Source organism: Macaca mulatta, chromosome 2, assembly GCF_049350105.2.
Source record: "Macaca mulatta isolate MMU2019108-1 chromosome 2, T2T-MMU8v2.0, whole genome shotgun sequence".
NCBI lineage: Eukaryota > Metazoa > Chordata > Mammalia > Primates > Cercopithecidae > Macaca > Macaca mulatta.
Window position 1 is genome coordinate 6,224,156 of NC_133407.1, and position 15,245 is coordinate 6,239,400.

At 39.9% G+C, this 15,245-nt stretch overlaps 1 protein-coding gene across 3 annotated transcripts in view; it reads left to right on the plus strand.

The window, feature by feature from the left end:
* Positions 1-15,245, plus strand: part of FGF12 (fibroblast growth factor 12) — a 587,755-nt gene that overhangs the window by 209,422 nt on the left and 363,088 nt on the right. The window contains exon 1 of one of the 3 annotated variants that reach the window (XM_077990640.1): positions 4,515-4,682. The exons of 1 other annotated variant lie outside the window; for it this stretch is intronic. Coding sequence is in view for 1 of the 2 variants with exons in the window: in XM_077990639.1 (XP_077846765.1) it covers positions 5,092-5,182 (91 nt within the window). In the remaining variant the exon portion in view is untranslated. Of the gene's footprint in view, positions 1-4,514; positions 4,683-5,042; positions 5,183-15,245 lie in introns of those variants that run through there. One more of the 3 variants, XM_077990639.1, reaches the window with a different exon arrangement.

The window sequence follows — 15,245 nt, forward strand, 5'->3', positions numbered from 1 at the left end:
TAAAATCAGTGGATAAAAGAGGAAAAACAGGACATTAGCACAGCATCAAAGTTTTTCCTCAATATATTTATCAATTATAAATGAAAAAATGTAACTTTACAGTATGGAAATCTAGTAGACATAACCTGAACCAGGCAATCAAGGTTAATATCACTAACTAACATCATGTACTCTCCCCCCTGCCATAATGATATACTAAGAAGGATACAACATCTCTTCTATGGCATTCTTGCCAAATGAATAACCTTAGACTAATCATTAGAAAAAAATTGGACAAACCCAAATTGAAGGACATTCTGCAAAATATTTGACCAATACTTATTAGAAGTGCCAAGGTACTGAAAGACAGGGAGACCGAGGGACCATCACAGACTGAAGGAGATTCAAGTGACATGACAATCAAATGCAATATAGGTCCTAGTTGGATCTGGTACAGAAAAAGGACATGAGGGTGGGGGAGAACTGGTGAAAGCTGAATAAAGTTTGTAGTTTAGTTAATCACAAGGTACTAGTGTAAATGTTCCGGGTTTGTACACTGGTTATAAAACTCATGGGAGGTGATTGGATCACGGGGAGGATGCCCCCATGCTGTTCTCATGATACTGAGGGAATTCTCACGAGATCTGATGGTTTTATAAGGGGCTTTTCCCTGCTTCATTTTGCATTTCTCTCTCCTGTCACCATATGAAGAAGGATGTGTTTACTTCCACTTCTGCCATGACTGTAAGTTTCCTGAGGCAGGCTCCTCAGCCATGCAGAACTGAGTCAATTAAACCACTTTCCTTTATTAAAAAAAAAAAAAAAAAAATAGGGAAATTGGGTAAACGGTAGGTATGAACTCTCAGTCTTATTTTACAACATTTGCATAAGTGGAAACTTATTTAAAGATAAAAAAGTTTGGAAAATAATAGAAGGAGATAATGAAGATGAAGAAGAGGAAGAGAAGGAGAAGGAGGAAGAAGAGGAACAGGAGTGGTGGGGAGAGGAAGGAAAACAAAATAAAAAAGAACAAAAGGAGAAGAGAAATTTTAAAATAACATGTTTGCTTTTTTAAAAACAGTATGAAGATTGTATTTGAAAGTATTGCTAAGATGAGAGGTACAGGCATGGTTCTGTGCCCTTTCACAGTCAATGGGCTATATGCATAACACGGAACAAAAATACCATGTTAGATATCATACTGATTTTCATCTTTTAGATTATATGTTGGTTTCTTTGTGAAAATAAATTTAATATCAATTCAACAGATATTTTGCCATTGATATACTCATTAAAAGTTTTGCAACCTAGCACGATTCTTTATATGTTATTACCAATTCAACATTTGCTTCCAAACAGATAAATACAGATTAATTGCACAGCTGATGCCAAGAGTGAACAGATGCCTATGTTTAGTGTTAATAGAAAATATCTTAGATAAGTCACAATTTAATTATCTCAGAACTCCCTTACCCAATTACTAATTTCCACAAACTCTTAGTAATTATTTTTAAAAAGAAAAAATTGGGGTACTAGGAATTCAAACACGTTCATCCATCATTATATACCAGAATTCCTAATCCTTCTCAAAAAGTGCTAACTTATTGTATTTTGAAGCCACACTGGTGAGTCACTTGCTAGAATTTGTCCACGATGTCTAAGTCAATTAGAGAACAGAAAGAATGGCTAACTTTAAAAATCTCAATTAGAGACAGATAACATAATTTAAAATTTGGGTATTAAAACAATAATATATCTTGAATATAAAATTAAAAATATTATTGCCGGTACAATTTTGAGTTTGGTTTATGGGATAATACACAGAAAGGAGAAAAGATGAATGTTCTTGTTCAAACTAAAACACATTACTTTTTTACCCTTCATGTGCTCCTGGCTATTTTGTTTTGTCTTGTCTTGTTTTGGGATGTTATGATACATGTAAAAACGAATTCTGATATATTGCTCAAGATATTTCAGAAAGACTGCACTCTGTGTGCCTAATTGTGGAAGTGGGTGACAATTACATGAGGAGTTGCTTTAGAAAGCATGCACATTGAAATCCTGGTAAGTGTAAGAACCTTTTTTTAAAAAATAAAAAACTGTCTAAGTAATACAATTCCAGTGATCAAGTTTTTTATACTTACTTACAAAGTAGAAACTTACTTTGATATATATTATACTTACAAAGTATGAACTTACTATTATCAAATGTCCATACTATACAGTAAGAAAATATTTTGCATTAAAATGTTACGTGCCCTCTGAACTCATCTGAGAGCTCAATAACAACAAAAAAAATCTACAAATGTAATACTTCAGTTTGTTTTTATAAGTACTGTGATGGACTATTTCCTTTCTGGTCATAAGAATCACTGTGATGGCCATTTAAACAATACAGTACACCATTTGAATATTAATTGTACTGAGTTGGCTTTCCCGCTCTGCATCCTAAACATTTACAATCCTGTTGTGGAGTCAGAAGAGTCACACATAATTGCTTCCTATAATCAAATAATAGAACCACTGTATTAGACCTTAATAGTCTAACACCCAGAACCCAGGGAGGTTGGTAAAACACCTTATCTTGCAAAGATAATTAAAATCTTCAAAGCACTTTCACATGTTTTACCTAATTGAATTCTTGCCACAACCTTGCCAGAAGGCAGAGAGGGTTATGATAAATATAAAAACTGATGGTCAGGAGGTCATATGTGTTTTAAAATCACATATGGACCCGTTCACTCTGCTCACGTCCCGTCGAGGGAACCACGGCATTGTCCTGTTCATTTGCTATTTTTCCAGGAATAGCACTTTCCTCAAAGTAAGGAAATAGCTCTAGGCATTGGGTTCCAGAAGAGGAGAGCTCTACTGGAAAACTGGGTTCCGCTGCAGCACAAAGGACTATTTTTAGATGTTTTCCTTTTGCTAATTGTCTCTCCCTCTGTGAGGAATTTCTATGGGTAGAATCCCAGATGAGCCAAGTTTCTCACTAATTCTCAGAGACAGGAAAGATGAAGCCATGGCTCAGGTTGCCCTGGGGCTGCATAACTTCTTCGGTGATGTCAGTGCAGAGGTCTTTAGCAAGATCTTCAAGGACCTTGGAGCTTAAAGAGCTTGTGATACCACTGAACAACAGGACTAAGAGGCGACTAGGAAGAAAGGCCTAGGCATATCTTCTTGAATCTTGGAATCACCCCAAGTGACCTTTCCTGGAGCTTCAGCTTTGAGAGGAGCTAAGAGGGTGTGAACCCAGTGGTGGCTGTAAGCTCAAGCCGCCCTCCAGATGTTCTGGGTTTTTTTTTCCATCACCTCTGAGAGGAAACAGGAAGAGACTTCTTCCAGGCAACTTCAAACGTCATTTCAAGTGTTAGGGAACATCAGTGGAACCGCGAAAGGTGTGATGCAAACCATTTTTACTCCCTTGCAAGGAAGAGCTAACCAGTTAGTGCTAGGCAGCCCCGAGACAATGGGTGGAACAAAGGTGAAGTCAGTTGTTGGCTCAACCTCAGGGAAAACCTAACAGTTTTCGTGCAATGAATTACCTAGGGAGCTGCTGAGTTCTCTGCCAGCTGGACTATTCCAGCAGAAATTCACTGGTATGAACACTGGCATTCATTGGAAAGTGAAAATGATTCACAACCCTAGAGGTGGGGTCTAAATAATAATAATCGCAAACACTATTTTAGCACTTACTTTATAACAAGTGTTTTCTTAACTCTCAGGGGGTGTATGAGACAAATGCTATCTTTAACTTTCTTTTAAAGATGAGAAAATTGAGGGACAGAGAGGTTAAGTAATTTGTTCAAGGTCACACACCTAGTAGGAATTTGAACTTAGCCTGCTTGTCTCTAGTGTCTGTGCTCTTAACCACTTGCTGTATTGCTCAGTGTCCCCTAAGGTCCCCTCTTGCCCTGAGATTCCACATAGGGTGACTTCCTGTCACTTCGACAGCATTCTTCCCATGCTTACTCACTGCACTTTCAAAAGGGCATTGTTGGAATCATGGAAAAAAAAAAAAAAAAAAAAAAAAGAGTCAAGGAGTCAAGGGGGCTGCTGGGAAAAAAAAAAGTCGAGATCTTTAAACTCATGGAGAAGCTGTTTGGTCATCTTGGCGGGCTGGCAGAGGCAGAGCCTGCCAGAATACTGGCGCCAAAGCGAAGCGCTCTTTTGTCTTCAGATTTCCCGCCTCACCTGCCTCCTCTCCCTCTGTCCCTTCTAGCCCCACTTCCCACTGCACCTATGCTAAGCTTTTCCAAGCGCCTGAAAGGCACGGGGACAAACAAGCACGCCGCTGCCAATCCTCTATGTCACACCCTCTTCCCCACCCAGATTGACGGGGAGCCGCCCAGGGTGGTAAGTGACTTACCCAAGGACACAGAGCCCCGACCAGAAAACCCAGGTGTCCAGACTCCCACATCGGCACTCTGTCCACGCCTACGCACACCTGACTTTTCACAGCCAGCACCCAAGAGCGAGCTTTCTTCCACGTCCCCGCCTCCCTACCCCACCCCCTAGTTCCCTAGAGTCGCTTCTGACGCTCTGCAGCCTCCGGGGTCCAGCCCTCCCTGCGGTGCTTCCCTTCCGCCGGATTCCCAAGCCGGAGTCGCCCTGGGCCGCGCGGAGCTCGCGGGACCGCTGCCTTCCGGGCTCGAAGCCGCGCAGCCCTCTCAGCGCCCCGAGCCCGGGACGGCTGGGACACCGAGGTAGGCTCCCAGGGCACAGGGTCCGGCGCCGAGGGCAGGAGCAGGGGAGGTGCCACGGCCCCGGGTCCAGAAGGCACCTGTAAGGAAGCACCGACCCGCAGTGACGTCCTCCGCGTCGTCCTCAGACCAGCCGCCGCCTCCGGAAGGTCTCAAGGGGCCGCGTTCGAGCCCACCGAGGGGTGGCGGCGCCTCTGGCTCTCGGAGGGCTGCCCCCGGCGGAGCGGCACTTCCTCGTCCCGGCTCGCCTCCTGCCGGCGCCCGGGCGCCCTCCCGCTCCATGTGCGAACTCCCCTCCACCTGGGCGCGCGCGATGGACTCGGGACCCGGCTGCCGAAGACAGGCCGCCTGTTGGTTGGACGACTAGCGCAGGTGGGCGGGGAGTTGACCAACCCCACACACGCGCTTCCCCATGAAGATTCTTGAGCTTTCTCTGAAGAAAGGAGTGCATATGCTGCAGTGTCTCTGTGGAAGGAGCCTGAGGTCCAGCGACAGCCCAAGTGGTGAGAACATGTTCTTTCCCCAGCCCCAAAACACTGCAGAATGCCCCCCTCCCTTCTCCCGGGGCCCTCTCCGCCGCCCTCCTCTGCTTGATTCGGCGCTGCTTGTGTCGGAGGGAAGGCGTTTCCCGACTGGGGCCCCTCCGCTGGTTCTGTCTGTGGGTATTTTTTTTTTCTTTTAAATCCCTGAAGTCATCGACGCGTTGTAGGGAGAGCGCGTTAGCTTTCGCCGGGCGCGCCTGGGCTGAAACCTGCGGGTCTCTCTCCGAGCGCTGCAGGCTGTGACCTGCGTTCCCACCTTCTCGCGGCCCCCTCCTTGCCATTTGTGAGGGCGGCGCGCGGCTTGGAGTTGTTCAGTGTCTCCAAAAAGTTGCTCGTGCGTTCCACAGGAGAGGGGACTTTTAAACAGATGGCTGGCAAGGCAGGTATCTTTTCTTTTTCTTGCTTTGTCTGAAAAGTAGACATCTGGCGGTGATTAGGGGTACGTTTGCCCTGGAGATTGAGTGATTTCTGTCCTTGGCGCTGAAGCATGAGGGTCCCAGTTAGTCTTGGGCTTCAACCCGGTCCCCCGGGAAAGACTCCAGGGAGGAAAAGAATGAAAATCAGACCCTTTGAATGAACCGAGATATTGAGAAAGGCCATTAAAAACTTACTGGAAAAAAAAAAAAAAAAAAAAAAAAAAAAAAAAAACCCCACCAAACTAATATCAAATAAGTGTGACTCTTTTCTGCTGAAGTCTTGCAAAATGGTGTGCCGTTTCACCACGTTTCCTCCATTGTCTATCTCTAATTGTTTAAGGCTCTTTAAAAGGTTTGTATAAGTTATCTTTTAAGTGATGTATTTATTAATCTTGCAAGTGCGAATTCAGTTTCTGTGTCTTTTGATTTTCCTTTTACAAACTGGGAGTGAGGTGTGGGGAGAGAACAATGACACCCTAATACATCCAAACAAGTGCCTTTTTGCCAAAAAATATACGTTTTTGGTCCATGAATTCCAAATAACTTTACTTTTCAAAAATTTAACAACATTATACAAGATTTCGTGTTTAAAACTCCATATGTTATTTTGGAGAGTCTGATTCATTTGGTTATGGCACCTATTTTCACTCTGTTCTCGAGCTATGAAAATTATATTTGGAAAGATTAGAATATATGTAGGTTTCATTCATTCTTTTAGATCTTTGACTTTGTGGTTACTCATCAGTATAAATGAAATATAAAACTACTTAAAAGGAACTAATTACAATTAAATAGAAAACTACTTAGGAAGAACTAATTTATGAAATTGCTGAACACACTTTCAAAATGAAATCAGCAACAAGATCTCATTTTTACTTCCATGTAGTTCAGAAGATTATTTATACATTCTTTTTTGCATTATATTTGTAAGTACTGAAAGGCATCATACCACTATATTCTAAACGAAGTGTCTTTATGTTAAAGTTTCATGTTTTGATATACATATTTCAAGAAGCCAGTACAGATGTGTGTTATCATTTCATTTTTCCTGGTCGACAGTAAATATAATATGAATAGATTATAACTTGGATATATGTCTCCTAGGAGTGAAAATTTTAAAACTGTGTAGGGTATGTAATGAAGACAGGGCAGTCTCTCATGTCAAATTAGGAAAGATATTCAATTTACCTGCAGAGTCAGTTTCCCAAATAGCGATAGAGCCAAATAGAAGGGTTAACTTATGTGATTGGACAGCATAGTTTGTTGCAAGTATGGGACCGATTTAGTTGTAACAGTCTCAATAAGTCACTACCCATCTTTGAAACTCATTATTTTTATCTTGCAACAGTGAAAATGATAGACATAGCCTGTTTTTTTAAATACATATATGACTATACCCTAGGTTTAACAGTGATTCTATGGAAACTTGTGTTTTATTTATATATGCAATTTTACTTAGTGGGGTAGAGAAATTCTTGTAAAACGGTATTTAGTTCCAAGTAGTGAAGTTTCCTTCCCACCCTTTCCACAGGCAGAGGTAATATATGGTTATGTATCAGGAGACTGTTTCTTGGAACAAATTACCTTTTAGAAAATTGTGACTCTTTTAAACTTATGATCTTGTGTAACTAACATGACCTTGCTGTTTCCGAATTAGTGCATAAATGTAAATTACTATAGTAATGGTACCTCCCTAATAGATTGTAGTAAACATTAAATGAATCAATAGCAGCTAAAGATTTAGTGGAGCTCTCATGGTATGCCAGGCACTGTTCTAAGAACTTTATATTATATACCTATTATATATACAACTATATATTATATATATACCTATTATAGCCTATTATATACCATATGCTTAGTATATTTTAGGTCTTTTTATTATTGTGTTCTATTTTAAAGAGATTTTTTTTCATATGGCCTGTGCCATTAGCATGACCTCACAGCAATTTTTCATGTAATATTGCCATGCCCAGTGTGCATATGCAAATTGAGGTAATGATATCAAATTTTTTTTTCATGGAGCAAATGTATAAAAATAGAGCTCAAATGAACAACTCCAATTTTTAAAACTAACTCATGGAGAACTTAAGTAATATTTAAACAATGTCGGCATGGATAACAAAGTTTTATACCAGCTGCTGCTTCTCCATTATTTTACAGTTGAGGGAGGTGAGGCCCACAGAAGGGAAGTGACATAATTTGTTACAATAGATTAAAAGATTCTCCTAACAGATTGCTGAATAGTTGGAATTATAAGCATTTTGATATTTTATTTGTTTTATTAAATGAATGGTACTAAGAAAATACAAACTAATCATTTATTTTGAGCTTTTTAGTATCATTAAAATATGTTATTGCTCCTGTCTTTCCTCTATGTTATCAGATATGAATATCTTGTCTAGTTTATCCATCATATTGGTTTCTAAGTCCTTGGTACTGCAGTAGGATGGGCATAAGCTATCAAATGGAAGACAGTCTTAGACAAGGTTGAATGGATTGTTTAAGGCTGAATTCTGGGTCCCTTATGATCCTTTTTATTTCTCCATTTCTCAAAATGAAATTGTTTTAAGCATGTAGAGCTCATCCATTAAATGAAAGATACGAAGTTTAAGATGCTAAACAATATTGCTCAGGTTAAATGGCACTTGTATTAATCTGATAAAATATTAAGTATTTAGTTCAAAGGGAAAGTAAAGCAAGTGCATCTTTCTCTAGAAATAGAACCTTTACAAAGAAAAAGACTCACAGAAGAGTAGCAATTAAAACAATAGCTAATGCCTGTTCCCAGTCCTCTCAAAATGTAGTCGGGGGAAAAGTGGAAGCAATCCATCCGAGTGTTGCTAAGATTGCAGGTTTCTCATCACCTCAGCAGGAAAGACCATTATAATGTTGTAGAAGAGGAATTCCTGTCTTAACCAGGCTCCTGAGAAAGCTGGGTTAGGCCTCAACGTGAAACAGAAGGGCAGCATTTTTGGCAGTAGGTCCCTACAGTAGTAGTAGTAGTAGTAGTAGTGGCAGGTGTGTGTGTGTGTGTGTACACACAATTGCTTCCTTGCTTGCCTGTGTTATCACTTGGGCTATCCCAGAAAATCAACCTCCTTCTGTGTATAGTCATGACTCTTCTGTGTTGTTTACTCAGGGGCTTCTCAGCCTGGTAGCCTGAAGGATTATCAGATACCTAGAGACTGAGCTAAACAATCACATCAAGTGGCCTTGATATGGAATTGAAACACTCTAGGCAAAAATAGCTCAACGATCCTACAAGAAAACACATACCCCAAACTCTGTCTTTCCTAACCCCTGAAAACCTGTGGTCTTTTTACTATCACTATAGTTTAGTGATTTGGCATTCTATTTTCTAGAATGCCATATAGTTGGAATAAGATAGTGTATAGCCTTTTTATATTGACTTCTTTCACTTAGTAATATGAATTTAAGTTTCCTCCAGGTCTTCTCGTGGTGTAATAGCTTATTTCTTTTTAGCACTGCATAATATTCCATTACTTGGATGTGCCACAATTTATTTATCCATTCACTTATTACAGAACATCTCGGCTGCTGCAAGACTTGGAAATGATGAAGAATAATGTTGCTATAAACATCCATGTGCATGTTTTTCTGTGAACATAAGTTTTCAGCCTATTTGGGTAAATATCAAGGAGCACAGCTATTGGATTGTATAATAACAGTGTTTAGTTTGGTAAGACAGTGTCAAACTGTCTTTCAAAGTTGCTGTACCATTTGGCTGTCCCACCAGCAATGAATGCAGGTTCCTGGTGCTCCACATACTTGTCAGTGTCGTCAATGTTTTGGATTTTGGGCATTCTAATAAGTGTGGAGTAAGTTCTCATTATTGACGCAATTTGCAATTCCCTGATGGCATATGATATTGAATATCTTTTCATGTCCTTGCTTGCCATCTGTGTATTTTCTCTGGCGAGGTGTCTCTTAATGTCTTTTGACCAGTTTTAAATGAGGCTGTTCATTTCTCATTGTTGAGTTGTCATTAGCACTTTTCACCCAGTATTTTGGATCCTCCTGCTGGGCATATTGTTGGATGGCATTATCCCATTCATTGGAAGTTAGGTGTGGCCGTATGACTTGCCTCAGGCAAATGAAATGTGAGCAGAAGTGACATACTGGAAGCTTTCATAGCCTGAGCACAACTCACCTGAGGTTCTTTGCTGCTGCTGACGTTCAAGGCAGTGTGTACCCTTAGCCTGTGTGCCTGAGTATCTGTGATGAAGAGACCCGACATATGACCCATGATGGACATTTAATGCAAATAAAAAGTTACAACCTCTTTTTGTGAGTAACTTCAAAGTTTAAGTTAGTGTATTATCTATCTAGCTTGCCTTGGTTGATATGATAAGGCAGTGCAGCATAAATAATAAGATTTAATGGAGAGTTACTGATCTGTGTTGCAGACTCTTTTTAGCTAAAGTGCTCTAATTTCTCTATGATACCACGTGTAGTATCTAATAAATAGATGTATTGATTTCTGTTTGTAGTCTTTTGATAATTAGCTTAGCATACCAAATTATGAGGTTTTGTTATTACAATTCTAGTTAGTGTGTGTCCTCAGGCTAGTTGGTGCCTTAGTCCTTCAGTGATATTGATCTGTTTTCCAAAGGCGTAATTAATCCCCGCTGATGTTTTTCAAGAACTTTGAGATTATTCTTTCAAAGTAATTTAATTGTAATTGTATTTAACAATTTAATTGTAATTTAATTGTAAGACTGTAATTTAATTGCAAGACTGAAAAACTCAGTCGTTCCTTTCTACTTACTATAAAATGTGAAAATTACCTTTTGCTGCTCACAATCATGTTATCTCCATTGCCTGGAAAGCAGTGACAATGTGGTAGCTTTCATCACTGCTGCAGTTCTGCCTGGCAATGGAAACTGCAAATAAATGCTCCTTTTCTTCTCTCAACTTATAAACAAAGAGTTGTGTGCATTGGGAAGAGTATCAGTGGAGTAGTTTATGGTGAAAGGATAGGCTCAGTGCTCCCATCTGGGTTATGGGCCAGCAATCCGTTTGCCTGGCTCTGTGTTAAGCACAGAAGAAGAGAGAAGGGAACGCAGACTTTTTCTGCAACCTAGGGTACTTGCACCATGCCAATTCACCGTCCTAATTGCCAGCCCTCCCTTCTTTCTTTCCCTCTCCATCCGAGAGTAGAAAGTTAGAGAAATATGTCTCTTGCTTCAGAGATTGCCATTTTCCAATTTAGCAAAAAAAATCCTTCATGATTGATTGTATCTAGCTTCTGTTTTAGGCAATAGAGACTCAGCAGAGAGATCTATACCTATAAGCTAAAGGTATCAAACAAGGCCACAGTGCCAAAATGAAGTAATTAGGAGTCTCAGTTTGTTTCAGTTCAAGAACCCTTATTTGATTTAATGTTTAATGGTAAGAATCACCTCAAGGAAGGAATAATTAATTCAGTCTAAGATTCGCGATAATCTCCCTGAGCTTGAAAAGCATTTAGGAGTTCACAAGGAAGTGCTGGGGTATGACAGATGAGAGCTTTAATGGAAATGAGTAGTATCTCCGTATATTTTACTGGAAAAATGTGTTTGAATAAAACTAAGATAAAGATATAAAAAGAAGCAATTTTTTACAAAAGGCAATTACCCTACAACTCAATTCAAGTCTACTTAGCTTTGTCCATATTCAGATATCCTGCAAAGTTACCTACGTGATATCTTTCCTCTGCTCTTGCTTCAACGTAAATCCGTTTATTTACAGCCAGATATATTAGAAATCAGCTTCTTAGAAAGGTGCAAGTTTTATTCCGTGGTACCAGAGTTATAAAGGGACATCCAGTGAGTACTTCTAGATCTGTTCTCTCAATTTCTATGGAGTGTCTTAAAACAATGGAATTCTTTTTCTTTGTCTAATTTAGTGTATGCAATTGTTATCTTTATGCCATGTAATTTTCACTGCACAATATTATGAATGTCATGTTTGAACATTTCTTCTGATGCCATTAAATGTGGGGCATTTGCATTTCATAGGGTGCCTATCAGAAAGATACTGTGACTCTTTTTGAGACAATCTCTCTTTCTGAAATGATCTTTCTTGTTTATACATAAGCTTCTAGTACCGACCTACCCCCTCCACTCATTACTGTTTATAGAAACGATAGCATTGCAGTTGGTGTCACTGATTGCCCACGTTGTTACTTCAATGAAGCCAGCTGGGATGCGATTGCATGGTCTTTAAATAAAACTTAGTGACACAAAATGAATCTCTTTTTTTGAGGGGAGAGGGGTTGTTGCTAGCTGGATCATTTTTCTAAGGCACTAATTATTTGCTTAACTTGAAGAAACTTGAGAACCAGTGAATCGCCATCTTGGTTCAGCATCTGACCTTGGCCCTAAGGAACTTGTGGGTGGATACAGAGTTACAGTCATTATGAAGCCATTCTCAAAATGATGATGATGATCCTTTTACCCCAACTCATTCTACCATTCTGCAAATAAGTCATTGACTAGAGACAGTAGACGTGCCTGTGGTTCCAGTTCCTCAAAGGCTGAGGCCAGAAGATTAATTGAGATCAGGAATTCTGGGCAGTAATAGCCCTTTCAGCCTGGTGACAGTCTTCTGGTCACAAGCAGCCTGGGGATTACCTGAAAGTGGTGAAAAGGAGAGTGAAAAGTTGGGGTTGCATTTGCTAAAACTGCCACGGTATGGAATATGGAGAACATCAATCATTACCTTTGATCTTTGGGCTTGCAAACCTTATCGTGAAATAAAGTAAGATAGCATTCCTCCTTACAGTTATGTAAGACAAATTAGGAAACCGGGACTTCCCCAGGTGAAGATTTAGGTCTTTGTACATTATTTTATCCTGAAAAAATGTATAAATTTTAAATATGTTTATATCTATTTAAAATGTCTGTGTGTGTGTGTGTGTGTGTGTGTGTGTATTTGGTCAAATGCATTAAAAATTGCTAATGGCAGTATAAACTACAACTAAAGGCTAAGCCCCTTAACTGATTGAATGAACCCTGTCTCAGCCAAGAGGCTTACCCCAGAAAAGCCTTAAAAGCCTTAAACACTGAGTTCATGGCCGTGACTAGATGGGAGGTCAGATTTGCCCTGTTATATCCCCTCTGTTTTGCAGTTTGGACACCACTGACCAGCATTAATGTTAAAATGGAGATCATAAGGCTGACAGAACAGGTTCTTTGTGGCCGTAAATTAGCAAATTGTAAATAGAATCTGAGGTCATCCCAGGCAGGGGTTAAGTTATGCACCCCTACACTGAAAGAATAAACTATGTTGGCCGGGCACGGTGGCTCATGCCTGTAATCCAAGCACTTTGGGAGACTGAGGCGGGCAGATTACCTGAGGTTGAGAGTTCAGGACAAGCATGGTGAAACCCCATCTCTACTAAAAATATAAAAAATTAGCTGGTTGCAGTGTTGCATGCCTGTAATCCCAGCTACTCTGGAGGTTGAGGCAGGAGAATCACTTGAACACGGGAGGCGGAGGTTGCGGTGAGCCAAGCTCATGCCACTGCACTCCATCCAGCCTGGGCTACAGAGGGAGACTTCGTCTCAAAACAAAACGAAACAAACAAAACAAAACAAAACAAAAAAAACAAAAAAAGAATAAACTATGTTCTAACTGCCACAAGGTATTTGTTTTTCTCTAGCAGCTGAACAGGCACTGGCTTTGAGATAAGCAATGTTGAGCAATTACAGCTCCACCAAATTCTAACTGACCCCCAACTTCTCTTGCACAAGTGATAACTGTAGCTTTGATTGGACAAGAGATTGACATCAGTAACTTTCTCCTGATAAGAGACCATGACCATGCACTGGCTCTGGCTGGCTTACAGAAGCTGTGTACTTGAGTGCTTTCCTTCCTGTCCCTGCTTTACCTTTTGACCCACTGGGTCCAATTGTAATACACTTAATGTTAAGCCTCCACCCCAAAGTGAACATAGGTCATATGTTACATGCATATTTGTTCAGTATGCATGCATCAGAACTACCTTCATGAATATTCATAACTCCTCCTATAACCTGTTGAATAGCTATATTTAGCCAACCTATTTAGCATAAAGCTCCTAGCCCAACCCCTCCTCCTTTGAAGGTCCTGTCTCTGGTCTTTGCCAGAGCTACACTTCCCAGTCTGCAGGAATGGCCACCTAGCAGGCTGTTACCCTTGATAAGAAATAAAATTTCCTTCACACATTTATAATTCTGTGATTTTTCAATTAACTGCAGTTACCTTTAGGGAATTTGACAGCTGGGAAGACTAGCTTTTTACTTTACATGTGTTTATATTATTTAAATTTTTATTTAAAATGTGTTTCTTTTATAATTAAAAACTAGTGATATATATAGTATATATATATATATTCAGATGATGCAGTTTTCTGATGATAGCACGAGACTTTGAAAATGTAAAATCTCCATAGAGTAAAAAAATCTCTTATAAATCTATAACCCCAATATAATCTCTTCCATTCTATGCATGTGCAGTTTTTAAACAAAAGTTATCACACAAACATTAATATGTGGTGTTTGTTTCCTTTCTATGGGACTGAACAATTATTCTAAATATGGAAAGAGGTACATATATTGAAATATTTGGAACATATATTTTTTCCAGAAGGATTTACAAGCAGCTGTTAGTAATGATTACTTGAGGAGAGAAACTTCTGAAGCAGCGGGAAAGAGGCTTTCCCGTTTTAGCTTTTTGCATTTCTGTGCTGTTTCTAATGATGTGTACATATTGGCTTTATTTAAATATAAGTAAGGGTGTAACTAGGTGGGGAATAGTGAATCATTTTCGTTTCTTTTTTTTTAAGCCTGTCTGTATTTAAAAATACTAATGGATATGCCATTTTACAAAAGATTCTCTTAAACATGATTTTAAATTACATTACAGATCTATACCATACTTATCAGTGTACTCAATGTCGTTTGATATTTAGATTTTTTTTATGAGCTGTGGGCTTGGGGGAAGATATCAGTAATAACTTTTCTTTCATTTTCTTCCTTTGAACTCCCTCCTTCATTCTGAGTTCCAGACAACTGAGAAAATAGAGAAACTTGTCAAACAGATGGCTATCCACCTTCTTAGTCGATTGCTGGAATACTAGATTGGAGATGATCAAAATGGAACTTAGCACCTTTCTCCCAAAACTAAATCTTGGCACGTCTAACTCACCAGAGGGAAGGTCTGGGTCTACAGAGAGGACTCATCTGCTGAGAATTCCCGCCTCATCTTTGTTGAACCCCAATAGTAGTGTCAGAGAGATTTGGACTCCACATCTGCCTGTAAAAGCAGGTCGAGGTCCTGACCCATTAGTGCCTACTCAGCAGCTCAGAATGTGTCCAGCCTGTGGCCAGGCTGATCCACAGAGAAAGAAACAACAGGCTGCACCTCACGTGTTCAGTTTCCCCCCCACTGATCTCACCAAACGCGCAAAAGTTTTCTCTTCCCTGGAAAAGAGTGAGAAGAATGGACGGAAGGGTAAAGACTCTTATTTCCAATACTCTGGGAAAGGCAGAAGTGCCTCTTTTGTGGGCCAAGAAGTAACTGTGGAAAGTGAGATAGCAAATATTAACTCTTACAGTGTG